This window comes from Manis pentadactyla, chromosome 5 (assembly GCF_030020395.1).
Source record: "Manis pentadactyla isolate mManPen7 chromosome 5, mManPen7.hap1, whole genome shotgun sequence".
Lineage (NCBI taxonomy): Eukaryota > Metazoa > Chordata > Mammalia > Pholidota > Manidae > Manis > Manis pentadactyla.
The window spans coordinates 1541995-1569879 of record NC_080023.1 but is presented as its reverse complement, the minus strand read 5'-3'; the positions used below and the strand labels follow the sequence as shown (position 1 = coordinate 1569879).

Sequence of the window (27885 nt, the reverse complement as noted above, 5' to 3'; positions counted from 1 at the left end):
TGGTTTTGCTGCTGCTGGAGCAGGAAAGAGAGGCCTGGGCTGCAGTTTGTAAGCAATAAACAGATTTTAAACTTTATTTCTCCCATTGACTGATTTCGGTTTTCAGAGGTATTTTGCCCCAGAATTTCCTCTCCCAGACTTACACTCCCCAAGAATGTCCTACTGTCATTCCTTTGGTCGCACTGAATCCACAGTGAACTTGCCCGGGGCTGAAGCCCATTGGCAGGACCCTTCCCCTTCCTCCCACCCGCTGATCTGCGCAGGGCTCTTCTCGTTCTTGGAACCTGCCAAGCTCATTCTGCCCATTCTGTTGCTGGGTGGCTGCGGCTGGGGAGCTCTCTCCCTGCACAACAGGCAAAACTTCAGCTTGGGCGGGGGTGGGTTCTTGACTCTGAACGGGAAAGAATTCTCGACCGGGTCGGACAGGTGTAGGTAAGGAAGGAGTTCATTAAAGCGAGCGTGCTGGTGAATGGCGGCAGCCGCGCAGCAGCAGAGAGCCAGGACGTGCAGCGGCAAAGAGGGAGAGTTCACTGAACTCTCTCAGCCTAGGGCAGATTTTCTTGCCAACTCTTAAAGCCAAGGTCACTTGGCATCCTGTGTCCGCTTGGATCTGCAGGGCATGGGGACTAGCCCCGACCACCCCAAGATTTGGGGGAGCCGCAGAGCCCTGGACGGAGGGAGATAATGTTCTAACTTCCCAAGGAAAGGAGATTTTCAGGCAGGCTGCTAAGAGCACACGGCGCAGCTGCGGTTCTGCCCGGGTGGCTCAGGCGAAGTGAACTCGCAGCGCCTCCCTGCTTATCGGGAGTAAAGCGGAGGCAGAGCGAAGACTTGAAAATAGAACGAAGCAGCAGAGCAACAGCAAAGGCACCGCTGGACGGGCAGAGATGCGATGCGGTGAGGTGAGCAGGGAAAAGGCTGTATTCAAAAGCACACGCTGGAAGGGGAGCGTGGACGTACTCAGGAGGCGCGCTGAGAGACTGGGGGTTCCGTCTTAGGCATTTTCAGGAACGTGACAAAGGGCCAGGGGGTATTGACTTGCAAGGTGGCCTCAAAATGCTTATTTCTGGTGAGAGACATGTCTTCTATTATTAGTCCTCCAGGTAATTCTGCAATATTAAATTAACACAAGAAATTGGTCGGTTCCTCTCCAGGATATCACCTTCCCTCTGGGAACATGTCAATCAAGACTGCCCGCCCTGTCCCCAAAGAGGGTTGAGTTATTGTCTGTTTACCAAAGAATATCTTAGGGATCTTACTTCCTAACTTCCTCATTTTTATAATGGAATCTTAGCCTTAAGATGGAATCCTTCCTGCTCTTACTACACTGTTTATATCTTGGCTTTTTTGGAAAATTAATCACAATGCTTGTCTCCTGTCTCTGCCCTCCATCAATTCCCTCCCTAGGGCTTTTCTCTAGGGCTTCCCTCTGCCTGGAATGCCCATTCCCTCCCTATCTTCTCCCAATTAAGAAGTCAGACCAAATGCCCTCTCCTCAAACAGGGCTTGCTGATGTCCCAGCCAAATAACCCAGTACTTCTCTCCTCGTTGCCCTGTTTTGTTTTCTTAAAATGGTCCCCTTGGTGGTGTGTGGTCTCCCCCCAAGAACACATGTGGCCCTAGGTGAGGAGCCCTGTCTGGCTTGCTCATCACTGTGGTCCCCACTTCGTTTTTGGCATGCTTGATACACCCAAGGAATAATCGCTGAATGAAAAGGCCTCTGAGTGAAGGGAGTGTGGCAGGAGAACTGTGTAGACTGGCAGGACTGTCTCTTTGGGGAAAAGCAGGGCCCTAACCAGAGGCTGCTGGGTGGGATTCACATATAAATCAAGTATAAAAATCAAATGAGTAATAATATCTGACTTGATTGTTTATAGTTCATGATGCATGATCAAAACTGAAACAGTCCCTTGCATTGTTCACCAAGTAAGAGCTTGTTCGTGGTGCTTCAGAAGATTGGAGACTGTTGAGAGTTAGGCTTGGGGTTGATTAATGATTGTGTACTGAGTCCCCTATACAGAATTTTATTGTTGTTAACAACCATTTGATCAATAAATATGAGAGGTGCCCTCTCAGCACCACTCTTGCGCTGTTAAGCCTCGAGTTCCCTGGCTGGTCCTTTCAGATCTTCGATATCTCATCGTGTCTCCCCCCTTGTGTGCGGGTCAGAAGCAGGGAGGAACCGGCACTGCGGGGTGTAGGAAGCAGTGTGGAAACTGGCAAGATCCAGGCGTAGGTCAAGGCTCCAACCCAGCACCCGGGGCTGGGAGCGGTCTCTGGGCAGTGCTCTGCTGAAGGACTTCCTGTGATGACCGAAATGTTCCGTGTCTTTTACAGTAGCCACGAGTGGCTACTGAGCACTCAGAATGTAGCTGATATAACTGGGGAACCAAATGTTAAATTTAATGTTAACTAATTCACATTTAAATTAAAATAGCCACATGAGACTCGTGGCTGCTGTATGGGGCAGTGACGCTCTAGAGAGGCCTAACTGGGACCCGCAAAGCCACTCCACGCTGGGTCCTCGGCATCTAAGTGCTGGGAGTCAGGTGGAGCTTGGGACAGCAGCGCCTGAGGCTTCTCCTGGAAGGCCCTCTGTGCTCGGAGGGTCCTAAGGGCCAGCCCTGGAGTGCTGGTGGAGCGTGATGGTCAGGCCACCCCAGCAGCAGCCCTGTCCGTCCCACTGCCTTCCAGGTCCTTAGACACTGCCCAACACCAAGATTCCTTCAGTATTTAAACCCTTTGAATTGAATATGTTAGGTCTGCAGGTCTTTAAAAAATTTATTTCATTGACATATTTATGCCACGCGAGTACCATCGCCATGAAGATCAAAGCTTCCACCCTTTGTACGTGGACCTCACACAAAACCACGTTACATGTTGCACAACCTTTTCCCAGGGCCGTCCTCAGCTGCCTGCTACTGACAGGATTTATGAGGGGCAAGGAGGCTGGTGCTGGTGGCCCAGTGGAGCTGAGACAGGACCATGCTTGGCACTGAGTCTTCATGGCCCAGCTCAACCTGATTCTGAGCCAGTGAGGAAGATGGTGATGGTGAGAAAGGAGGAAAGGGATGAGGAGAGACAAATGGCCAGAGTTGGGGAGCAAACTTTAGTGCTAACAATGTGTTCAAATAGTTGCAGTTTCCAATGATAACCCACAGAGCTAATGACAAAGATTGAGGAGGGAATGGGTGTGCCAAACAGGGTGGAGAGGACAGAGGTCAAAACGAGTAAGAGAAGTGGGCAGGGACTGGTGGTAGGGCCCCAGTATGGGACTACCAGGTCACTGGCAGCCGAGTTACCGCACCTGCTCACGCCAGCTCCACTGCAGCGCCGGGCAGTGTTACTAAGAAGTAGCTAACAAAACATGTACAAGACTGGACTCCCTTTCTTTTCCCCAAAGCCAGTCTTAGTGGCATCTCCATTCATCCGGGTCCCAGCAAAACAACCCAGAGTAGTGTGTGACCCCTTCCCCTCACCCTACCTCAGCACCATCCAACATGGTTCCATGTCCACCTGACTCGACTTATAGATGCCCGGAGCACATCCCTGTCAGACCCAGGTCAGAGAGTGTCCTAAGGCCCAGGAAGGGACCGAATGTGGGGTACTGAAGCATTGGCAAGCAAAGACCAGGAGGTGGGTCCTGAAGTGAAGCCAGGGTCAGACCTGGGATCAGTCTTAAACAAAGTCACCAGTGCAGGAAAGTAAACAGAGGCTGCAGTAATGAGGCCAAAGTCTGCTGTGAGCCAACCCAGACAAGCCAGGAGGGCAAAGGTAGACAAACGTGAGGGGAGGCGGTAAGAGAGAGTCAGAGAAGGGTGGGGAGCCTGATGACATTCTGAAGGCTGGGAACATCTGCTCTGTACTTTCTATGATGTCACCCTATCTTACATAGAATCCACAATAAAAAGTCATCCCTCCCTCTGTCCCCACCAATGTCCTCTTAGAAACGTTTCCCTTTCACTCCCGCAATGGACTCAGACTCAAATGATTTCCAAGTGGAAACATGTTTTTCTAATGTCAGTAAAACACATGAACCTGACTTGCTGTCTAGTTGTTTAATTTGGGAGAAATTGGCCTAAAGAACATGTGAATTTTGTAATGAATGGGTATTACTCTAAAAAATATCTCTATAAACATCTGAAATCCAGTAGCAGATATATTTTTTAGACCACTAGTGTTCGACCTGCAGGCAATCCTGGCTGCTCCTATGGACTCAGGGACCTCTTGCAACAAAGCCACAGACCCCTGGCTGCAAACGCCTAGATGAAGGATCCGTTCTGCCAACTGAGCATGGCACATGCATGGCCCCAATTTGTTGTTCAGTCTCTTCTGCTTTTGCAACAGGAAAGTCTCACAGACACCCTTAATTGTAAGTGTTTTGAATAAGACTGACAACTGTGAAGAAAAATGTTGTCTTGGAATGGAGGTTTTTCAGAGTAGAATGGGGATAAAGGGAGAATTTCCCAATATCAGCTGAGCACCTCCATCCATTCTACCAACAGTTGAACTGTCACGTGTCTCCAAAACTGACCTCAGCATCTTTGGCCTCTCCACCACTACCTGTCGCCCGTCTTCGGGTTCCCTTCACACGGAGACCTTCTGACTCTCCTTCCTCCTTGTTCCTTCGGTGGTGAGTTGACACGTCCGGGTGATTCTGTCTCTACAAATTTTATTTGATGCGTGTGTTTCAGTATGGATCTCCTATAACAGAGCCTGAGACAAGGATCTGGGTGCAGGGGTTTAACATGGAGCTGACCCCAAGATGCAGGAGGAAGGAGGTGGGGAGTATGAGACAAAAACGCCAGGAAAGGGTGGATCATCACTGGTTACTGCTCGGGGCAACTAGGGCTCACTTCCCCTGGGGCCTCTCTGAGGAACTGGGTAGAAACATGGTTCTTAAACCCTGCTGGGCACCTCCTGGGCGTGTTGATTTCTTAGAAAGTGCGCCGGCCAGCCTAGGGGTTCTGGTTCTGCAGCGCCGGAGTGAGCCCCAGGAGTCTGCACATTAAGCAACCACCCCAAGGACTCCTCTGCCGGGAGGTGCACTGCGAAGAGTGTCGGGCGCCTGCAGTGAAGGTTCGGCTCGGCGCCCACGGCCTCCGGCGCAGGCACGGACGCGTCCTGCGTTTCCCGGGCGACGGAGGCGACGGCGCAGCGCGATGACGTCAGGAGCGGTCGGAGGCCGAGAGGCTGCGCTGTCCCCGGACGCTGGCCGCACCCTCCGAGGCGTTGTCTGGGCGCCTGATGTGTGCGCTGCGCGGTTCGGAGACCCAGCCAACCGGTGGGACCCTGAGGTGGAGCCCGCGGCAGCTGGGGACGCGGGGGCGCGGGGCAGAGCCTAAGAGCTGGGTGAAGCTGGGCGAGCGGCGGGGGCGCGGGTGCACGTGCAAAGGCCCGGGGGCACATCCCTGCGGCGCCGATTGGGGACCGAGGCCGCGAGGGCCAGCGGGAAAACGCACACATATTTTGGGTGATTCGGACATTGTCCCATAAGGTCATCGGACAGCTGTCACTTACAGGGAGAATGATCAGGTCTGCATTTTAGAGTCGCCTCTTCCACCGTGAAAATTGAAGGCAACTGTTGGTAAAATGATATTGAAGCCACAGTTCCATGCCAGGAACAGTTCTAAATGCCCCGTGAATTGCAGCGATCTAGGTACAAGGTACTATGTATTAGGTAAGCATTACAGTGTTATCACCCTTGAGGCACAGAGAGGTGAAGTGACCTGCTAAGTTCACCCAGCTTATAAACTCTTATGTTAGCACCCAACTCCTCCTGGCTTTAGAATCCTTGCATGTAACAGCTGTCTCATGCAGTAATATTGGTGACCTGAGGTGGCATGGGGCTCTAGTGGACTTATTGGCTGCTTAGGTGGCGATACTTGGTGTCGAATATGTCTGATAACAGCTTTATGTTTTTGGGCAACTTACTTCACTCCATTAAGCTCCAGTTGCGCCACCGGTAAAATGAGAGCGCTGATAATACTTGGAGCTGACAGCACCACTGAGGTCATGTAGCTGTTTTACACATGCGCCAGCACCCAGAGAGAGCTCAGTAGCTGGAGGTTATTATGATAGATTTAATAGGAGCAGGGAGAAACGAAACGATTCAGTGGGCATTAAAGAGGTGCAGTGGGGGTCTTGGTATCTAATCCGTCTATTGGGCATGAGGGAGAGGGGAATTCCAGGATGACACGGGTTTATAACTCCAGTAACCCTTGGGCTACTGGCAGTGTGGAATGGGGCCTTGAGGAGGACAAACTGGGTCAGGGGTTCAAGGTGAGCTCAGTGCTGAATACCCAGGACCTCTGGGACATGAGAGAGGAGGGTGCCCAGGAACTGCTGAATGAGCATATGGGTCTGGAGGTACGGATTGGGAGCCCTCCGTACATCAGGATGGTTTAAACCGGTGATGCAGTGAGAGCGCCTACAGCCTAGAGTCTTTAAGGAGATGGAGGGAGGAGTACGGTGTCCTGGATCAAAGGCAGGGGGCACGAGTGGCAGGGATGGGGCCATGTGCAGGGAAGGCCAGAAAGATCCAGGGCTCCCCTTGGATTTTATAGCTTGCATTTTTGATGCAAGAGCTGTGCCTTACGGGTTTTTAAAAAACTGCTTTATTGAGAGAAAACTCACCAGATAACTCACCCATCTAAAGTATAAAGTTCAGTTGTGTTTCATATGTTCACAGAGTTGTGCAACCATCACCACTAATTCCAGAACATTTTCATCATGCCAAAAGAAGCCTCCAACCTTTAGGAGGCACCCCTTGTTCCCCCGCCTCCCCAGCTGCTGGTCGCTGCTACATACTTTCTAGGTCTATATATTTACCCATTCAGAACATTTTATGTAAGTGGAATCATGCGATATGTTATCTTTTGTTTGACTTCTAGAATTTAGCATAATGTTTTCAGGGTTCATTCATGTTGTAGCATGTGTCAGCATTTAATTCCTTTCTGTGACACTTAATATTTCATTGTATGGAAAGGCTACATTTTGTTTATCCATTCCTCAGTTGATGGACATATGAGTTGTTTCTGCTTTTTGGCTGATATAAATAGTGTTGCTATGAACATTCTTGTACAAATTTTTGTGTGCATATTTATTTTACTTCTGTTGAGTATATATATTATATGTACATATATTTATATACCCTTCAGAGTGGAATTTCTGTGTCTTATGGGAGCTACATATTTAAACTTTTGAAGATCCACCAGGTTTTTCCAAAGAGATGGCGCCATTTTACATACCCACCAGCAATGTGTCAGGGCTCCAATTTCTCCGCATTCTCATCCATGCTTGTTATTATCTTTTTGATGATGGCCATCCAAGTGGAAATGAAGTGGTATCTTATTGTGGTTTTGATTTGCATTTCCCTGGTGGCCAATGATAGAATCTTTTCATGTGCTTGGTGGCCATTTGTATATATCTGGAGAAATGTCTACTTGAGCCCTTTAAATCAGGTTATTTGGATTTATTATCGAGTTTTAAGATTCTTCATACAGTCTGAATACAAGTCCCATATTAAGATGTGAATTGTAAATATCTTCTCCCTTCTCTGGTTTGTCTTTCACTTTCTTGATGGTGTCCTTTGCAGCAAAAATCTTTACTATTATCCATTTTATCTACTTTTTCTTTTATTGCTTGTGCTTTTGCTATTATATATAAAAAGACCTTGCTTAACCTAAGATTATCAAGATTGACTCCTATATTTTCTTCTAAGAGTTTTATAGTTTTAGCTGTTACACTCAGGTCTGGGATCCATTCCAAATTAACTTTTGTGTATGTGTGTGAATATACCATGTTCCAGCACCATTTGAGAAGAGACTTCCTTCTTCACTGAATTGTCTTGGCACCCTTGTCAAAAAGCAGTAAGTCCTACATGTTAGGGTTTATTGCTGGACTCTCAATTCTATTCCATTGATCTATGTCTTATCTTTATGCTGGTACCATAATGTCTTCATTACTATCGTTTTGCAGTAAGTTTTGAAATCAGGAAGTGTGAATCCTCCATCTTTCTTCTTTTCAAGATTGTTTTGCTATTCAGGGTGCCTTAAATTTCCATATGAATTTCAGGGTCAGCTTTTAATTCTGGAGAAAAAAAAGCTAGCTGGGATTTTGACTGGGATCACATCATATCTGTAGATCAGTTGGAGAATATTGATATCTTAAATCTATTAAGTCTACTGATCCATGAATAAGGGATGTCTTTCCATTTAGTTCTTAGATTTCTTTCAAAAATGTTTTGTAGTTTTTAGAGCATAAGTTTTATACTTGGTCTGTTGAATTTACATATAAGTATTATTTTTGATGCTTTTGTACATGGAATTGATTTCTTAATTTCATTTTTGTGTTGTTCATTGCTGGTGTATTGAACACAGTTTAGTTTTGTGTATTGATCTTGTGCCCTGTAAACTGGCTAAACTAAATTATTAAATTATTAGTTCTAATAGATTTTTAGAGGATTCCTTAGGATTCTCTCTATATAAAATCATACCATCTGCAAATAGAGATAGATTTCCAATCAGGAAGGCTTTTATATCATTTTCTTGCCTAATTGCACTGGCTAGAACTTCCAGCACAAAGTTGACTAGAAAAGGTAGAGCAGACATCCTGGTCTTGTTCCTTATCTTAGGGGAGAGGCATTCAGTGTCTCATATAAACACGACTGTAGCTGCGGGCTTTTGTTGATGTCCTTGGTGGGGTTGAGGAAGTTCCCTTCTATTCCTAGTTGGTCGAGAATTTTTATCACAGAAGAGTGTGTTGGATTTTGTCAAATGGTTTTTTCTTTATCTATTGACATGATCATGTGTTTTTTGTCCTGTATTCTGTTCACATAATGTATTACATTAGTTGATTTTCAAACATTCAACCAACCATACGTTCCTGGGGTACCTCTCACTGGGTCATGATGTATAATCTTTTCTGTATGTTGCTGAATTCAGTTTGCAAGATTTATTGAGGATTCCTGCAACCAAATTCATTAATGCCGTTAGTGTGCAGTTTTCTTGTGACATCTTTGGTGTGGTTTCAGGGTAGTGCCACATTATGGACGTGTTCCCCCCTCTTCTGTTTTTTAGAAGAGCTTGTGGATAATTGACATTCTTCTTTAAATGTTTGGTAGAATTTACAGCGGCAGCCCTCTGGCTTTTCTTTGTGGGTAGCTTATGGATTCCTAATTCAATCTCTTAACTTGTTAAACATCTATTCAGATTTTCTAGTTCTTTGTGAGGCAGTTTTGGTAAATTGTCTTTGCAGGAATTTGTCCATTTCATCTAAGTTATCTCATTTGTTGGCATGTGATGGTTCATAATCCCCTAGAACCCTCTTTATTTCTTGAAGGTTGGTAGTAACGTCCCCTCTTTGAGTCCTGATTTTAGTAATTTGTGGGTTTTTTCCATTGGATCAGTTTGCCTAAAATCGTCAGGCTTTTTCAAACAGTCACCTTTTGTTTTCATTGATTTTCTCCATTTTTTTTCTCTTTTCTGTTCCATTAATTTTTGCCCTAATCTTTTATCTTCCTCCTACTTGCATCAAGGTGAATGTGCACCTCTTTTTCCCAGGGTCTTAGGGTGGTGCTTGAAGGGCATGACTTGGGGTCAGGCATTTCTAAGTTCAGATCCTTTCTCTGCCACTTCTCAGCCGTGGGAGCTCCAGAAAGACAGCTGGCCTCTTTGAACCTCGGTGTTTCCATCTTCTTTCAATAGGGACAATAGAACTTGGCCCACAAGTTTTGGGAGTCAAATAAGACATGGTCTGCAGAGGGCCTGGCCCCTGACACCCAAGCAGGAGCCCCTTCTCATCTTTTCCCTCTCCCACAGAAAAGCAGAGGGTCTTCTACCTGTAAAATTGACCACTTTCCCATTGCTTACCAGTCAGACTCAGAGTCCAATAACCTAACTATTTCGAATTCAACTGAAAGGATTTACAGGTTCCCATGGACTTTACTGAGTTAAGGTGGTTGTGGGGGATCCACATCCAGGACCAGCCCTCCTGGTGTTCCTCCAGGTCTGGGTTCACAAGCCTCTCCCACCCAGTGCCTTAATTAGCCAAAGCACTGCAGAAAAGGAGCCAGTCTACTAAGAAAATTCCAGAATGATTCTTTAGTCAAGATTGCTGGGTTGTTGGGAGACTGCTTTGCCAGTGGGAAGCCAGCTACTTCTATGTCAAGTGGCTCCCAGGGCAGAGCCCGTGTTCAGAGGCTCTGTGGCAGATACCCCCCATCCAGGCGGCTGGAAGGGGCCCTTGGGTACTGTCGTGCATGGCCGGAGTGGACCAGCCAGCACTGCCTGGACTCCAGAGGGAGGGTTCCTGAGCCGCGGGTCTGGCTGAGCCCTGGGGAGGGTCTGGGTGCCCCCTAGAGGGTGGGGTGTTCTCCGGCCAAGCTGTCCCGTACAGAACTTCTGGGCTCTTCCCCAAGGCCCGGCTTGGCCATAGTCTCGTGCCCTCCGTGCGTCACAGAGCCAGCCCCCTGGGACTGCCCTTTGCTCTCGGCGGGCTCCTTGTCGCTCCAGGGCTGGAAGCCAGCAGTGCTCACCTGCCTTCCTCCTGGGAAAGGACGTGAGCTCCTTGCGCGGCGATCCTCTTGCTCCCCCAGCTCGCTCTTCCCTCGTTTAAAACGTCGCGCTTGCTCCGCTTCTCGTGGGTGTTGTGGATAGCAAACCTGCACACCTGGACGCAGGCTGTGCACATTGAGCACACCTGGACGCAGGCTGTGCACGTTGAGCAGGTGGAGGTCACGATGGCGCTCCCCTCGGAGAGGAGCAACGACACCCTGCTGCCTGACTTGCCTGGTGGGCCCCTGTGCGCGTTCCGGGCTCGCGCGTCCTTCAGCTGGAGACAGCTGGCGCTGTTCCTGGAAAGTGAAAGCGAGCTGCGCCTGAAGGTAAGCGCCCACGGTGCGGGCTGTGCTGGCCTTGGGGCTGCTGGGCAGGTGCGGCTGCCGGGCAGGTGGGGCCTTCTAGCACGTAAAGCCACACAGGCCTGGCCCCTCTCTGCCCCCAGGATGAGTTCAGGAGTGACCATGGGCAGTTCACCTCCTAAGCCTCAGGTCCCTCTGCCTGCAGCTGGGAAGGACTTTCACCTGTCCTGAGTTCCTAGGTTAGACTGCATGTCTGTGCAGCTCGGGGCTTGGAGGAAAACTGTGTAAGTGAGCATAGTGAGATCCCACCCTCTGCCTCCAAATCGGCCACTCCCTGCCTCCTGCGTTTGCAGAAAGCCATCTTCTCGACTCTGGAGAATGACCCCCTGTTTGCCCGTCCCTGTGGAGGTGACCTCTCAATGGAGAAGTACCGGGAACTGAGCTTCCTGCGCTACAGACGGATCTTCGAGTATGACTTCCTCTCCATGCAGAACATGCTCACCAGCCCTCTGCAAATGTCCACGTTCATCAGCTGCCTGGGCATGTATGACTGGTCCCTGGCCACCAAATTCTTCCTGAGTGTATTGGTGAGTCGGTGATGTAGGAGAGTAAAGCAGAAGCACTTCACGCCCAGAAAGATGGCTGTGTCCCAGGGCCGGCAGGGTAGGGGACACTGCCCCGCTGGTCCTTTGGACTAAAACAAACAAACACAGCAGTAGGTTTAGAGGACTGCCCTTGGGGGTTGGTGATTGCTAGTGTTTGCTTGCTTTTAATGTTTTGTGGGGATTTATGCATTTGGGGATAAATGCATAAACACAGAACGAAGGGTTCTGTGTAACTTATGTGGACAGGCACTCACCACTCCCATTTGCTCAAGGCCAGGGCAGCTGTCTCTGGAGACCCAGGGCCCAGATAATAGTGCTGTCAGCCAGCCTCTCAGAGAAGTGGGGTGGGCATCACGTGGGCATCAGATGCCCAGAACAGCAGGTCTCTGTACTTCTGCCTTTTTAGACTTTTGGATCAGCAATCTACAGCTCTGGTTCTAAAAGACACTTGAAATACATTCTGCAGCTTCTCAGTATGGAGGTAAGTGGAGGTCCACAGCGAATTGGGAGCCGCGTTCTCCTCCCCAGCCCCCTCCGATTTGTGGCAGGGCAGTGTGAGGTCGTGCCCAATGTAAGAAGGGTGTTCTTAGTCCCTGAAATGGCTGGCGCTATCCGTTACCAAACGGGCATGCTGGGCTCCGAGCACCATGTGTGTTCAGCATTTTCGTGTCCAAGCTCCAGCCTCAGTTTCCCTCCGCTGCGTGGCACAGCTCTGTCACCACCATGCCGACTCAGTGAGGCCCTCGCCAGCTCGTCCCGCCTCTGTCCTCACGAGGTGGAGGGTGTGCTGTCCCGCACAGCAGGGTGGCTCAGTAAGATCTCCAGTTGGTGAGATATGTAAATGGAGGTTTGGGGCTTTGATCCATGGTCCAGTCCTTAAAGGAGAGATGGCAGGGTGCCCCTTGGATGCACAGAAAGAGCCTTTTCTGACTTATCCCACCTTGTGCTTCACTGTTAGATTTTTGGATGTTTTGCTCTGACTGAATTAAGTCACGGGAGCAATACGAAGGCCATCCGAACTACCGCTCACTATGACCCCGCCACCGAGGTAGGTGTCCCCGTCCCACTGGCCTCTGAGCCTCCAGCATACATGATCTGGGGGTGTCATGGGTGAAACGTCAGCAGACCAAGAAGCCCACACTGAACACGGGAGCCCACCAGATAAAGGTCTTGAGAGGCAGTGCCCACCCCCACCACGCGCTTTCTAAAGGTTTGGACTTGTGTGTCGTGTGAATGCAGGGAAGAAGTTAGTGTTTTGTAAAATTCGTTTCTTTGTTCTCAGGCAGCCTGGGTGTTGGGTTGGTGAGCAGCTTGTACTGCTGGTGCCTGAGCACATGACCCGTGTGAAGGGGCCCTCCGTGGCCACGGTCCCTTTCTACTGCTGGTCTGAGTGCCCTGCCTGCAGCCTGTCTTCTGTGTCCCTGCCCGCCCGAGGCTGGCCCCTCGCCATCTTTCCATCCCCTGTGGCCTGTGCTGGGGCCACTGCCTGACATCCTAGCCATCATTTCTCATAGCAAGGCTCCCGTCTGGGTCCTGTGGCCTGGGGACACCCTCTGTTCAGAGCAGTCTCCCTTTGTCTAGAGGAACAAACAGTGCTTGCCCTTCCCTTGGAGATTCTGCAGAGATCATGGAGTGCATCAGACAGGAAGAGACCTCCTTTCCACCATATTTCAGGGGCTCATTGTGACTTTAACTTTTTTGTCTTGGGCAGGAATTCATCATACATTCCCCTGATTTTGAAGCCGCCAAGTTTTGGATCGGCAACTTGGGCAAGACAGCCACTCACGCGTTGGTGTTTGCTCAGCTCTGCATGCCAGGCGGCCAGTGCCACGGACTGCACGCCTTTGTCGTGCAGGTAGGCCGGCCACTGTGCCAGGGCAGAGGTGCTGTCAGCAGGGGCCATTGGCAGCTGGAGGCGGGGGTGCCTCTGGCCTCCGGCAAGCAGGGACTCTCCCTGGGGTGCAGGACCACCGCCCTGCACCCTCCCCGAGCAGCTGTCCAGCCCCAGATGTCAGTGGTCTACAGCTGAGAAGCCTGGCCCAGACACATGCCTTTGAGAGCCACCGCCAGAGGCCATCGGGAGGAGAATCTGTCCTCCCAGCACCCACTTTGGTGGCATCTCTGACATTTGTCACAAATCTGGATTTCCCAGTCTGTGGATTCTGACTCAGCAGGTCTGGGGTGGGTTCCTGGGGTTCTGACACCAAGTCCAACGTGGCAGCCTTGGTGTAGCCTGTCCCTGGGAAACAGGGAGCTGCTGCCGAGCAGGGAGCCTGGAGCTGGTGGTGGGGCCGGGCCTTCCTGCCTCCCCATGAGGCCGCTCTGACCAGGCCTCTCGTCTGGGCTGGCTGGGCACTGAAGGAAGGAAGCCTGCTGCCCCCTACCCTGAGCCCAGGCTGCCATTGTGTTCTGTTCAGACTTTTCTGGTGGGGGCTCCCATGAGAATAGAAATCATCATTTTTAGAATTGATGTACAGTTCCCATAACATGCAATTAAGCATTTGAAGTGAACAATTCAGTGAACTTCATGTATTCACAGTGCTCAACAGCCACCGCTCTAGTTTCAGCATGTGTCCGTCTCCCCAGAGAACCACCCCATACCCGATGAGCCATCACCCCCCATCCCTGCCCCAGCCAGGCAAACACTCGCCTGTTTTCTGTCTCTTGGTGTTGCCTGTTTTGGACATTTCTCAGGGAAGGAATCACATGTGTGCCCTTCACTCTCTGCTCCTGTCATTGAGCATGTTTCTGAGGTCCATCCACTTTGTCATGTGTCATAATTTCCTTTCATTTTCAAGGCTGAATAATCCGTTATGTGGCTAGAGCACCACTTGTGTGTCCATTTGTCTGTTGATGGACATTTGGGTTATTGTCACCTTTTGGCTGTTATAAATAGTGCTGCTGTGAACAAACATTCATGAACGAGTATCTGTCTGAACACCTGGCTTCAGTTCTTCAGGGTCTGTACCCAGGTGTAGAATTGCTGGGTCATATGGTGATTCTGTGTTTGACTTTTTGAGGAATCACCATACTGTTTTCCACAGTTTCCACCAGCAGTGTGTGAGGGTTTCGATCTCTTCACATCCTCACCAGCACTTACTTCCCTTGTTTTTTAAATAACCGCACTGGTGGGTGTGAGTTAGTATTTGTTATGGTTTTGACTCTCATTTTCTTAGTGACCCATGATGCTGACCATCTTTTCATTTGGCCGTTTGTATATCTTCTTTGGAGAAATGTCTGTTCAGTTCCCTTGCCTGGTGGAAATAAGCAAAGAGCCCCCCGATCTGCCCCATGAGAAAGGCAGAGGCTTGCTGCTCAGAGCCGGCTGCAGCGGGGGGCCGCTCACCGTCACCTGGGAGGCTGGGCATCCTGTGTGCCTGGCTGGGGTTGGCTGGGAGCTGGAGCTGGGCAGGAATCAGGGAAACTGTCAGGTATTGATGAAGCCCTGGTTGATGGCTCCAGGGCATGTTGCTCAGCTCCCTGGGCTGGTTGCTGCAGGTCAAGGGTCAGAGTTCCGCTGGCATATGGGCTGACGCCTGTCAGGCTCTCCGTCCATTTCTTAACTGAGTTGCCCTTTTATTGTTGAGTTATGAGGGTTCTTTTTTTCTTTTTTTAAAAATTTTTTTATTAAGGTATTATTGATACACACTGTTAGGAAAGTTTCACATGAAAAAACAATGTGGTTACTACATTTACCCACATTATCAAGCCCCCTCCCACACCCCACTGCAGTCACTGCCCATCAGTGTAGTAAGATGCCGCAGAGTCACTATGTGCCTTCTCTGTGCTACACTGTCTTCCCCGTGGCCCCCCCCACCATGTGTACTAAACATAATACCCCTGAATCCCCTTCTCCCTCCCTCCCCACCCACCCTCCCCCACCCCTCCCCTTTGGTAACCACTAGTCCCTTCTTGGAGTCTGTGAGTCTGCTGCTGTTTTGTTCCTTCACTTTTGCTTTGTTCTTATACTCCACATATGAGGGAAACCATTTGGCACTTGTCTTTCTTCACCTGGCTTATTTCACTGAGCATAATGTCCTCCAGCTCCATCCATGTTGTTGCAAATGGTAGGATTTGCTTCTTATGGCTGAATAATATTCCATTGTGTATATGTACCACCTCTTCTTTATCCATTCATCTACTGATGGACACTTAGGTTGTTTCCATATCCTGGCTATTGTAAATAGTGCTGCAATAAACATAGGGGTGCATATGTCTTTTTGAATCTGAGAACTTGTATTCTTTGGATAAATTCCAAGGAGTGATTCCCGGGTCAAATGGTATTTCTATATTTAGTTTATTGAGGAACCTCCATATTGCTTTCCACAATGGTCGAACTAGCTTACATTCCCACCAGCAGTGTAGGAGGGTTCCCCTTTCTCCACATTCTCACCAGCATTTGTTGTTCTTAGTCTTTTCGATGCTGCCCATCCTTACTGGTGTGAGGTGATATCTCGTTGTGGTTTTAATTTGCATTTCCCTGATGATTAGTGATGTGGTGCATTGTTTCATGTGTCTGTTGGCCATCTGAATTTCTTTGGAGAATTATCTTTTCATATCCTCAGCCCATTTTTTAATTGGGTTATTTGCTTTTTGGTTGTTGAGGCGTGTGAGTTCTTTATATGTTTTGGATGTTAACCCCTTGTCAGATATGGCATTTACAAATATATTCTCCCACACTGTAGGATGCCTTTTTGTTCTGTTGATGGTGTCCTTTGCCATACAGAAACTTTTAGTTTGATGTAGTCCCATGTGTTCATTTTTGCTTTTGTTTCCCTTGCTTGAGGAGATGTGTTCAGGAAGAAGTTGCTCATGCTTATATTCAGGAGATTTTTGCCTATGTTGTCTTCTAAGAGTTTTATGGTTTCATGACTTACATTCAGGTCTTTGATCCATTTTGAGTTTACTTTGTGTATGGGGTTAAACAATAATCCAGTTTCATTCTCTTGCATGTAGCTGTCCAGTTTTGCCGACACCAGTTGGTAAGGAGGCTGTCGTTTCCCCATTGTATGTCCATGTCTCCTTTATCATATATTAATTGACCATATATGGTTGGGTTTATATCAGGGCTCTCCAGTCTGTTCCATTGGTCTATGAGTCTGTTCTTGTGCCAGTACCAAATTGTCTTCATTACTGTGGCTTTGTAGTAGAACTTGAAGTTGGGGAGCATAATCCCCCCAGCTTTATTCTTCCTTCTCAGGGTTGCATTGGCTATTCGGGGTCTTTTGTGGTTCCATATGAATTTTCAAAAGATTTGCTATAGTTCGTTGAAGAATGCTGTTGGTATTTTGGTAGGAATTGCATTGAATCTGTAGATTGCTTTAGGCAGAATGGCCATTTTGACAATATTAATTCTTCCTATCCATGAGCATGGGATGTGTTTCTGTTTATTGGTATCTTCTTTAATTTCTCTCATGAGTGTCTTGGAGTTTTCAGAGTATAGGTCTTTCACTTCCTTGATTAGGTTTATTCCTAGGTATTTTATTCTTTTTGATGCAACTGTGAATGGAATTGTTTTCTTGATTTCTCTCTCTGCTAGTTTATTGTTAGTGTATAGGAATGGCACAGATTTCTGTGTGTTAATTTTGTATCCTGCAACTTTGCTGAATTCAGCTATTAGTTCTAGTAGTTTTGGAGTGGATTCTTTAGGGTTCTTTATGTACAATATCATGCCATCTGCAAACAGGGACAGTTTGACTTCTTCCTTACCAATCTGGATGCCTTTTATTTCTTTGAGTTGTCTGGTTGCCGTGGCTAGGACCTCCAGTACTATGTTGAATGGAAGTGTGGAGAGTGGGCATCGTTGTCTTGTTCCCAATCTTAAAGGAAAAGCTTTCAGCTTCTTGCTGTTAAGTATGATGTTGGCTGTGGGTTTGTCATATATTTCCTTTATTATGTTGAGGTACTTGCCCTCTATACACATTTTGTTGAGAGTTTTTATCATGAATATATGTTGAATTTTGTCAAATGCTTTTTCATCATCTATGGAGATGATCATATGGTTTTTGTCCTTCTTTTTGTTGATGTGGTGGATGATGTTGATGGATTTTCAAATGTTGTACCATCCTTGCATCCGTGGAATAAATCCTACTTGTTCATGATGGATGATCTTTTTTATGTATTTTTGAATTCGGTTTGCTGATATTTTGTTGAGTATTTTTGCATGTATGTTCATCAGGGATATTGGTCGGTAATTTTCTTTTCTTGTGGTGTCTTTGCCTGGTTTGGGTATTAGAGTGATGCTGGCCTCGTATAATGAGTTTGGAATTATTCCCTCTTCTTCTGCTTTTTGGAAAGCTTTAAGGAGGATGGGTATTAGGTCTTCACTAAATGTTTGATAAAATTCAACAGTGAAGCCATCTGGTCCAAGAGTTTTGTTCTTAAGTAGTTTTTGATTACCAATTCAATTTCATTGCTTATAATTGTTCTGTTCAAATTTTCTATTTCTTTCTGGGTCAGTCTTGGAAGGTTGTATTTTTCTAGAAAGTTGTCCATTTCTTCTAGTTTATCCAGTTTGTTAGCATATAGGTTTTCATAGTATTCCCTAGTAATTCTTTGTATTTCTGTGGTGTCCATGGTGATTTTTCCTTTCTCATTTCTGATTCTGTTTATGTCTGTAGACTCTCTTTTTTTTTTTTGATAAGTCTGTCTAGGGGTTTATCTATTTTGTTTATTGTCTCAAAGAACCAGATCTCGCTTTCATTGATTCTTTCTATTGTTTTATTCTTCCTGATTTTATTTATTTATGGTTTAATCTTTATTATGTCTCTCCTTCTACTGACTTTGGGCATCATTTGTTCTTTTTCTAGATGTGATAATTGTGAATTTAGACTGTTCATTTGGGATTGTTCTTCTTTCCTGAGTAGGCCTGTATAGCAGTATACGTCACACTTAGCATGGCCTTCGCTGCATCCCACAGATTTTTGTGGTGTTGAATTGTTGTTATTTGTCTCCATATGTTGCTTGTTTTCTGTTTTTATTTGGTCATTGATCCATTTGTTATTTAGGAACATGTTGTGAAGCCTCAATGTGTTTGTGGGATTTTTCATTTTCTTTGTGTAATTTATTTCTAGTTTCATACCTTTGTGGTCTGAGAAACTGATTGGTATAATTTCAATCTTTTTGAATTTACCAGGGCTCTTTTTGTGGCCTAGTATATGATCTATTCTTGAAAATGTTCCATGTGTACTTGAGAACAATGTGTATTCTGCTGCCTTTGGGTGTTGAGTTCTGTAGATGTCTGTTAGGTCCATCTGTTCTAACGTATTGTTCAATGCCTCTGTCTCCTTACTTATTTTCTGTCTGGTTGATCTGTCCTTTGGAGTGAGTGGTGTGTTGAAGTCTCCTAAAATGAATGCATTGCATTCTATTTACCTTTTTAATTCTGTTAGTATTTGTTTCACATATATAGGTGCTCCTGTGTTGGATGCATAGATATTTACAATGGTTATTTCTTCTTGTTGGATTGACCCCTTTATCACTATGTAATGTCCTTCTTTGTCTCTTGCAACTTTCTTTGTTTTGAAGTCTATTTTGTCTGATACAAGTACTGCAACTCCTGCTTTTTTCTCCCTATTTAGTTGCATGAAATATCTTTTTCCATCCCTTCACTTTTAGTCTGTGTATGTCTTTGGGTTTAAAGTGAGTCTCTTGTAGACAGCATATAGATGGGTCTTGTTTTTTTATCCATTCAGTGACTCTATGTCTTTTGATTGGTGCATTCAGACCATTTACATTTAGGGTGATTATCGATAGGTATGTACTTATTGCCGTTGCAGGCTTTAGATTCGTTGTTACCAAAGTTTCAAGGGTACCTTCCTTACTATCTAAGAGTCTAACTTAACTCACTTAATATGCTTAAAAAAGAATTTAAAAAAGAATTTAAAGGTTCTTTTTTTCTCCTCCTTTTTCTTCCTCCTCCATTCTTTATATATTAGGTATCATATTCTGTACTCTTTGTCTATCCCTTGATTGACTTTGGGGATAGTTGATTTAATTTTGCATTTGCTTAGTAATTAACTGTTCTACTTTCTTTAGTGTGGTTTTATTTCCTCTGATGACAGCTATTTAGCCTTAGGAACACATCCATCTATAGCAGTCCCTCCTAAATAGACTGCAGAGATGGTTTGTGGGAGGTAAATTCTCTCAGCTTTTGCTTATCTGGGAATTGTTTAATCCCTCCTTCAATTTCAAATGATAATCTTGCCAGATAAAGTAATCTTGGTTCCAGGCCCTTCTGCTTCATGGCATTAAATACATCATGCCACTCCCTTCTGGCCTGTAAGGTTTCTGCTGAGAAGTCTGATGTTAGCCTGATGGGCTTTCCTTTGTATGTGATCTTATTTCTGTCTCTGGCTGCTTTTAATAGTCTGTCTTTATCCTTGATCTTTGCCATTTTAATTACTAGATGTCTTGGTGTTTTCTTCCTTGGGTCCCTTGTGTTGGGAGATCTGTGCACCTCCATGGCCTGAGAGACCGTCTCCTTCCCTAAATTGGGGAAGTTTTCAGCAATTACCTCCTCAAAGACACTTTCTGTCTCTTTCTCTCTCTCTCTCTTCTTCTGGTACCCCTATAATGCGAATATTGTTCTGTTTGGATTGGTCACACAGTTCTCTCAATATTCTTTCATTTTTAGAGATCCTTTTTTCTCTCTGTGCCTCAGCTTCTTTGTATTCCTCTTCTCTAGTTTCTATTTCATTTATTGTCTCATCACCATATCTAATCTGCTTTTAAAACCTTCCATTGTGTTTCATTTCTGATACTGTGTTCTGTAATGATTGGATCTCCGACCATAATTCATTCCTGAATTCTTAAATATTTTTCTGTACCTCCAAGAGCATGTTAATGATTTTTATTTTGAAATCCCTTTCAGGAAGATTCATGAGGTTGATTTCATTTTGTTTCTCAGGTGTTGTATTCAACTTTGAACCAGGTTCCTTTGGCGTTTCATGGTTGTATATGGTGCCCTCTAGTGTCCAGAAGCTCTACTCCCTGGAGCTGCTCAGCCCCTGAAGCAATGTCGGGGGTCGCAGGGGAGCGGTACTGGTGCCTGGGGGGAGGAAAGAGCTGTTTCCTGCCTCCCGGCTGCTATGTCTATCTCCACTGCCTGAACCAGTGGGCCGGGCACACAGGTATAAGCCTCTATGCTTTGCATTTGTAGCTGCTGTAGACAGGGCTTCCCTCTGGCTGGCCTAACCCCAGGGTAGGGTTTGCAGGTTTGCGAGCCAGGTGGGGCTGGCCGGAGAAAGGCGCAGTAGGCTGCCTATCACGGTGGGGGTCCTTGGAGCTGTGTAGCCAGCCAGGGAGCTGGAGCGCCTGAAGATCGTGAAAGCTCCCAACCTGCTGGGCAGAATGACCCCGAACAGTTTTATCTACCTGTCCTTTCTCTTGAGCAGCAAGCTCTGTGCAGTCCCTGCCCCTTTAGCAGCCCTCTTGCTGTTAGGAAGTCTCTCAGACTGCCTGCCTTTCTTTTGTCCCAGAGCAGCCGGATATGGATCCCTGCTTTCCACAAGCGGCTGGAATCTCAGTCTCTCCAAGAATTCTGCCTGTCTTAGCTTTCCAACCCCACTAATCTCCAGAGCACCATGCAATGTAGGTTCATGCTCCCAGAGCAGATCTCCAGGGCTAGACGTTCAGCAGCCCCAGGCTTCCACCATCTCCCTGCTCCATTTCTCTTCCTCCCACTGGTGAGCTGGGGTGGGGGAAGGGCTTGGGTCCCACTGGGCCATGGCTTTGGTATATTACCCTCTTCAGTGAGGTTTATTCTTTTCTCTAGGTATATGCAATTTGGCGCAGTCCTCTTTCCTGTTGCTCTTTCAGGATTAGTTGTATTAATTATATTTTCATATTATATGCGGTTTTAGGAGGAAGTCTCTGTCTCACCTCTCATGCTGCCATCTTTAATCCTATTCTGTCCAAGTTATGAGGGTTCTTTACGCATTCTTGATAATAAACTGTATCAGATAGATGATTTGCAAATATGTTCTCCCATTCTGTAAGTTTTTCCATTTTCTTGATAATGTCCTTTAATGCAGATAGGTTTTTAATTTTGATGAAGTCATTTGATCCATTTTTCCTTTGTTGCTCATGTCCGTATTTTTCAATTTGCATTTGAACTACTGCAAACCAAATGTATTTTTTGATACCCAAGGCAGCCACAGTATAGATTTGTACCTGCAGTGAACTTCTTAGGAAAATTGGACCAGAATTCAGCTTCTTTCAGCATTTCTGGTTCTTTGACTATGGAGCCGTGGCAGTGTAGCCCCTCTGTACGTTGTGCTTTAAATGTTCAGGAGGACCGTGTCACTCCCCCAGCCGCAGGTGGCGTCTGGGCAGGCAGCGTGTGTCAGGCGCAGGCTCAGCGGCAGCCCGGCTGCGTGTCCTCACGTGGCTCGCCATCCACTGAGAAGTACTGAGACAAGTAATCACAGAGTGGCTTGATTAACATTGTGACACCTGCTACTGGCTGCAGCTGGCAGGGTAAGAGGGTATTGTTTATTGCAGGGTTTATTTTTTGCAGATAATGTATGGTACCCTATTAGGTCAGCAGTGTCCAAATATTGTGGGATGTGTCATATGCAGAGTGACACAAGTATTTTTGAGAGCAGTATACCATTAATCGCTTCCGCTTCTGACTTTAGTCAGCATCTTTTCCTCGATTGGAGAGGGTAGCACAGCGTTTGCAATGACTACACCGTTTATTTCTGGAGGAACCAGAAACTTCAACCAGTGGTGTTTTTCTGTTTGATTACTTGAAAGACACCAAGTTTGTTTTTTCAATATCTCTTCTCTCCATCTCCCCTTTCTTTTAACTACTTTTTAATCTCAAGAGATTATAAAAAGTTTGTTTCTGAACTTTACTTATGATTATTGTCTTTAGAAAAAGGGAGAGGTGGTTTACATTTGGGCTTTTTTAGCCTTTTATTTTAAAGATCATTGTTATAAAGTTCAATTATGTTAGATGATTGTTCCACTGAAATAAATAAAAACTAGCAATTTATACAAATTGAGACATTCCAGATAGTACAAATTCAGTATTTCTTTAAAGCAGAGCTTCCCCACTGGGGGTGGCCACTTGGGTCTGGCTAGTTCTCTGTTGGGGGCTCTCCTGTGACTGGCTACAGGATGTAGCACTCACGGTCTTCCCTGCTAGATGCTTGCAGTACCCCCAGTTGTGACAACCCACAAAGGGCTCATTTACAAACGTCCCCTGGTGGGGAGCCAGGTGGTGGAATCACACCTGGCTGGGAGTTGCTCCTTTGAAGGTGTTGCAGAATCAAATCCCGTATTTGGATCCTGGAGCTCACGTAGTGAGGAACAGTGAGCTTGCTGTGCCTGTGTTTTTTTGAGAGGTATATTTATTGGAAACTCAGTTTGGGGAGCAGAGATTTACAAAAAAATAATTGTAGGCTGTTTCTCCCACAGCAAGTATGTGCACAGTCCGATAGGACGCCCCATGCCTAAAACTTGAGTATGAATCCCTAACGTCCTCAGGCAGCAGGTGCCAACTGCTTCCTGTGTTGGTGTTCCAGGGCCCAGGGTGGTTACAACAAAACAAAGTACCACACCCCGGGGCTCCAAGTCCTCTCACAGCTCAGAGGCCAGAGGCAGATCAAGGGTGGGCAGGGCCCCCTGCTCCCAGCAGCCCAGGGCAGGTGCTGTTCCCCACCCCCAGCCTCTGGCGGCTCCCACGCTCCTGGGCTGGTGGCTCTGTCCCGGTCTCCATGTGGCCACCTCTCTTCTCCCTGCAGGACACCTGTCACTGGGCCTGGGGCCCACCTGGGTAATCCAGGGTGAGCTATGCTGAGAGCCATTGCGTAGTCACACCTGCAAAAACATTATGTCCGCAAAGGTCGTGTTTAGGAGGGTGTAGTCTGACCGGCTGCAGCTGCGTGGGGGAGCCGAGGCTCAGTCGTGGGGGTCTGAGCGCACCCGGGTTTGCTTCTGTGTGGTTTTCAAAGCTGCTCTTTGCTGTTTTCTGTGGTTTGTACAGATTCGGGACCCAAAGACCCTCCTTCCCATGCCAGGGGTGATGGTTGGTGACCTAGGGAAGAAGCTCGGGCAGAACGGTCTGGACAATGGGTGAGTGCACTGCCTGGCCTCGGTGGTCACGGCGCCACCCCTGGGCCGTCGCTCACGGTGACTGCTTGGGACTTAGATTCCAACCTAGTCCAAGGCTGCTTGTGCTGTGACCTCACTGGGTCCCTCTGAGCGGTCCCCTTAGCCTCCTAGCCTGTGGAGCCAGGCAGAATGTGGCAGGGACACATACCTCCCCTCTGTACTGAGAGCCACTCCACACATGCCTGTGTCACACACATGCCCCATGCCCTGTGGGGACACTGGGAGTTCTGGCTTGCAGGCTGGCCCGCCATTTCTGGAACAGCTTTGTGGGATATTAGAGTGCTTGAAAGAGAATGTGTGACACCTGGCTTTCAGTCATGCTGAAGTGAATGCTTTTGCAAGTGTGACTTGTTCCATTTGGCAAGAGAGGATGAAGATTTTCCACTCCTTGGAAAGGGCACTTTGAGTTTATAGGATCATACTTGAAAAAGCATCCTTCAGCTTTCAGGTAGCAAGCTGGAGCACCCTGGGGTGTCAGACTGAGTCTGGGCACTCCTAAAAAGTGGGGTATCTAGACTCACCATCTGGGGCCTTCCCTGGGCCCCTGCAGTCCCCACAGCAGCCAGTCATTGACCCCCAGGGGCTCTGAAGCAGCAGCTCACTCCTGGGCAGGGCCTGCTCAGGCTGGGTGCAGCCGCCCTTCGTGCAGGAGGGCAGCACACAGAGCCTGCCCTCCTCCCTGGATGACGGTGGGTGCTCCTCGCCTGCAGGGCCCCGGGCTGCTTCCTGAGGGACTGCAGAAGGGCTTCCGGCCTGCCCTGTGCCCAGCCTCAGGTCTCTGCTCTTCCCAGGGGCTCTGGGAGGGGCTCTCGCCAAGGCTACCACGGACTCAGGGTCTGCTGGGGCACGTCCAGAGGGACCACAGCTCACCACTGTGAATTCACTTCACAGCACTTCCTGAGCATCTGCTAGGTGCCGGGCACATGGCCCCATTGTAAAAGGGTGAATAAGAGCCCCGGGCACTGCCAAGGGAAGCAGGTGGCTCAGCGAGGCACGTGGACAGTGGTGGTCACTGCAGAATGGGACCACCTGTATCTACCACAGGGTGGAGTGAAGAGTTGTGTTGGGCCTCCTGGAGGAGGTCACTACCTGCCCAGAGGGTCAGGAAAGGCCTGGTGGGTTTGCAGGTCACAAGCAGGTACAATCCAGCTGTCGACTGTGAGAAGGGCTGGGCTGTGGGAGCAGCGGACGTGAGTCCCGTCCCAGGACTTGCCGCATCCTTCTTTGGGTTTGGATTCTTAGGTCACAGGGTCAGGCGAGCTCATGCATGCAGGGCGTGACTGTTCCGGTTGGCAGGTTGAAAAGGCCTCAGCCCCTGTGTGAGGACAGGCCCAAGAGGCAGGGTCTGGGCAGCGCCAAGGTGCGCTAATGGCAGGAAACCAGACAAGAGGCAGGAGCTGGAAGACAGGGATGGGGGAGGAGGTGGTGGGATGCACGGGCAGAGCTGACGCTGGCTTCCCCAGAGGCGGAGGGGAGGGCGGTGGCTCAGCCAGGTGCAGGGGTTGCAGGGGGAGGTGTGGGGAAGGGGGGCTAAAGAGCCGCTCTCTGTGGGTCGGCTAAGGCACACTCGGATGGCGGTGACCGTTGACTGTGCTCCTAGCGATCGGGTGAGTGGCTCTGGGAACTGCGGATGCTGTCAGGACGCCCGGTTCCCTTGCACCGCCATGCCACACCATTGCTCGCGTACCCTTGTTCCCGGGAGTGTTGGGAGATAGCTGTTATGATCTGACAGCCGCAAAAACTGTCTTCGATTAATACATAAATGGCCTGTGGTGATGTGCGTGTAAGTCTTTTCTCAGCTCTTCAGAAGGAGCTGATTGGCTTGCCCGCGGAGCACTGATACAGTAACACGGTTCTTTTGTTTGACTTGAGAGTTTTAAAACCTCGGTTTGCTGATTTTATTACATCGTTTTGTGGATTCTGATCTGAAATTGAAGTGTAAGGAACAGAGATTCTAATTTTAAAAAAGAACAGCAGTTCTTCCCTTTCCTGTTGAGTACCTGTGTTCCAGTTGTGTGCAGCCGGCCGAGTCCTTGACCCTGTGGTGAGGCCTCCGCCCAGCACACCAGGAGCTCACTTGGCAGCCCTGGGACTTGTGCACAGGCGGGAATGGGGCACCTGGCCTCGGTAATGACCCATATGTGGCCGTTTCGTTTCACACAAGACTTAATACCCACTTAAAAAAAACTCTCCTTTTTAGATAGCAAAGTTTTTTAAATTTCCTGTCTCCTGGTATCCACTCCGATTTTCCTTGTCCTTTGGGGACTGTGTCACCTCTGAGACTCTTGTTTGCTTTTATCTGATGGGTTTCAGGAAGGAGAGGAGATAAGCCTGGGGCCTGACCCATTTAACCCTGAGTCGTGCCGTATCTCTGCACAGATTTGCTATGTTCCACAAGGTTAGGATTCCTCGCCAAGACCTCCTGAACCGGACTGGAGATGTCACCCCTGAGGGCACCTATGTCACCCCCTTTAAGGTACAGGGATCTCTGGGTAGGGGAATTTGTGGGTGGGAAGCCCTCCTTGCCTGCCCACAGGATGCTGCCCCGGGCTTGCAGGAGCTCTGCCCTTCGAGTCCTGGTGGCCCAGGGCAAACCTCTCGGGTTGGGTTCCACTGCCCCCAACAAGGAAGGGGGCACTTGGGTCGGCCACACCCCAGGCTCCCAGGCATGATGACAGACGCTGGCCGACAGATGCCTGTGGTGTCCACTCCATGCACCATCCCTGCGCCTGCCCATGCTGTTTCCCTCAAAGGGTTTAGGAGTGAAGAGTCACCCGGTGGACCACCCCAAATGAGGGTGACAAACAGTATCTGGGGCTCAGATGCTTTTAAACTCTTTAGGTGGTAGACACATGATGTCATGGCTTCAGGCCTTTCCAGGCATGGCCCATGTCAGAGCAGCCCAAGATGGAGGACCTTTCAAGTTCAGGCCCCACAGGTATCATCCCTACATGGTCAGGGGAACCTGCCGGGACCACACGCATCACCTGGTGGGAGCTGGGAGAGCTGGGCTTCAAGCAAGTGTGACAAGTGCGCAGAAAGAGCAGGAGAGAAATCAGCAACATGAAACAGGAGGTCATTTAAAAATGGGAATAGTAGTATAAAAATGAATTGTAACTAATAGGAAAATAAATGAAAGAAAGCACACAACAGATGGGATAAAGCAGTGGCAGAATGAACCAGAGATTGGAAAATCCCAGGGCAGGAGTCCCCCAGAATGCAGCGGGCAGGAGCTGTGCAACAGAGCCACAGCCTGGAGGAATAAATGATGACAAATCCTCTGAATCAGAGGATGGCAGCCTTGATGGCAGGGCGCCGTGGCGTGCCAGGGAGGGGTCGGGAGAGCGCACGCACGCCCCAGGCACACCGTGGAGAAGTTCAAGAATTTCAAAGAGCAAATTCTGCAGTCTTCCTGAGAGAGGATGCCGATCTCACACTCCTTCAGATTTCTGCAGCAAGACACTGAGTGCCGGACAGTGAAATGGCATTTTATGCCATTGAGGGAAAATGCCTGTAAACATGTTTTAAATCCAGCTCGTTCACATGTGAGGATCTAATATTTCCCGGCATGCAGAGTTCTGGAAGATTGCAGAAATACTACAGTGGACATAATTTGGGAAGAGTAGCCGAATACTGGGGCATGAACCCAGGAGGGGCAGCAAGTAGTGAGGGAGGTCAGGATGGTCTGATCACAGGTAGGGCCTTGCACTGGGCGCACTACAGCACCACCCCTGGGCCTGAAGAACAGGCTGCTGTTGAAAGGTGCGCTGAGGTTTACACAGAGGATTACAAATAGATGCGTACAAGGTAATCACCACTTGAAAAGAACACAGAGAAAACACCACCACCACACCCGTTGGAAAGTGTCCTTTGATGGGGAGACAGGAATTCTGGGGTCAGGGTGGCGGGTCAACAGGACCCATCTTGTGAATGAACGCGGGCACCCCCAGTGATATCTCGCTCCTTGCTCCCAGCCTGTGCTCAGCATGGGCTGTGTCTGCCTTATTTAGAGGTTAAGAGCTGCACTCAGGGGCCCCAGGGGGCAGCCTGCAGGTCCCTGGAGAGGCCCCTGCACAGCGCTGTTCCCTCGGCCAGGAGCCCCTTGCGTTGCCAGCCTCCCCTTCGAGGGCCCTCCCCACACCATCCTGACGAATCTGACAGCATCTGTCCACAGAGGCCTGTGGCTGGGGCCACCCTGGGGCAGGGCCTGGCAGACGGGCCCTTATCAGGGCTGCGTGCATGAATGGGCATCCCTCCATCTTCACACCTTAGCCTGTGGTGGCCCTGCTGTGCTCACCG

General features: G+C 48.3%; 1 protein-coding gene and 1 long non-coding RNA gene across 9 annotated transcripts in view; both read left to right on the top strand.

Annotated features, from left to right (window-relative positions):
- The first annotated feature begins 802 nt into the window (after positions 1-802).
- On the top strand, positions 803-2094 carry LOC130683759 (uncharacterized). Its single transcript, XR_008997648.1, has 2 exons — positions 803-902; positions 1878-2094. It is a non-coding gene; the product is annotated as an uncharacterized LOC130683759 (long non-coding RNA).
- Positions 2095-5156: 3062 nt separating this feature from the next.
- The window catches only part of ACOX3 (acyl-CoA oxidase 3, pristanoyl), a 44782-nt gene continuing 22053 nt past the window's right edge, over positions 5157-27885 (top strand). For 3 of the 8 annotated variants that reach the window (XM_057502000.1, XM_057501996.1, XM_057502002.1), the window contains exons 1-8: positions 5157-5297; positions 10730-10885; positions 11215-11448; positions 11873-11947; positions 12425-12514; positions 13178-13321; positions 23459-23547; positions 25966-26062. In XM_057502000.1, the coding sequence (XP_057357983.1) occupies positions 5163-5297; positions 10730-10885; positions 11215-11448; positions 11873-11947; positions 12425-12514; positions 13178-13321; positions 23459-23547; positions 25966-26062 (1020 nt within the window). In that variant the 5' untranslated portion in view covers positions 5157-5162. Of the gene's footprint in view, positions 5298-5392; positions 5681-10729; positions 10886-11214; positions 11449-11872; positions 11948-12424; positions 12515-13177; positions 13322-23458; positions 23548-25965; positions 26063-27885 lie in introns of those variants that run through there. The other 5 variants (XM_057501997.1, XM_036921304.2, XM_057501999.1 and 2 more) reach the window with 5 other exon arrangements.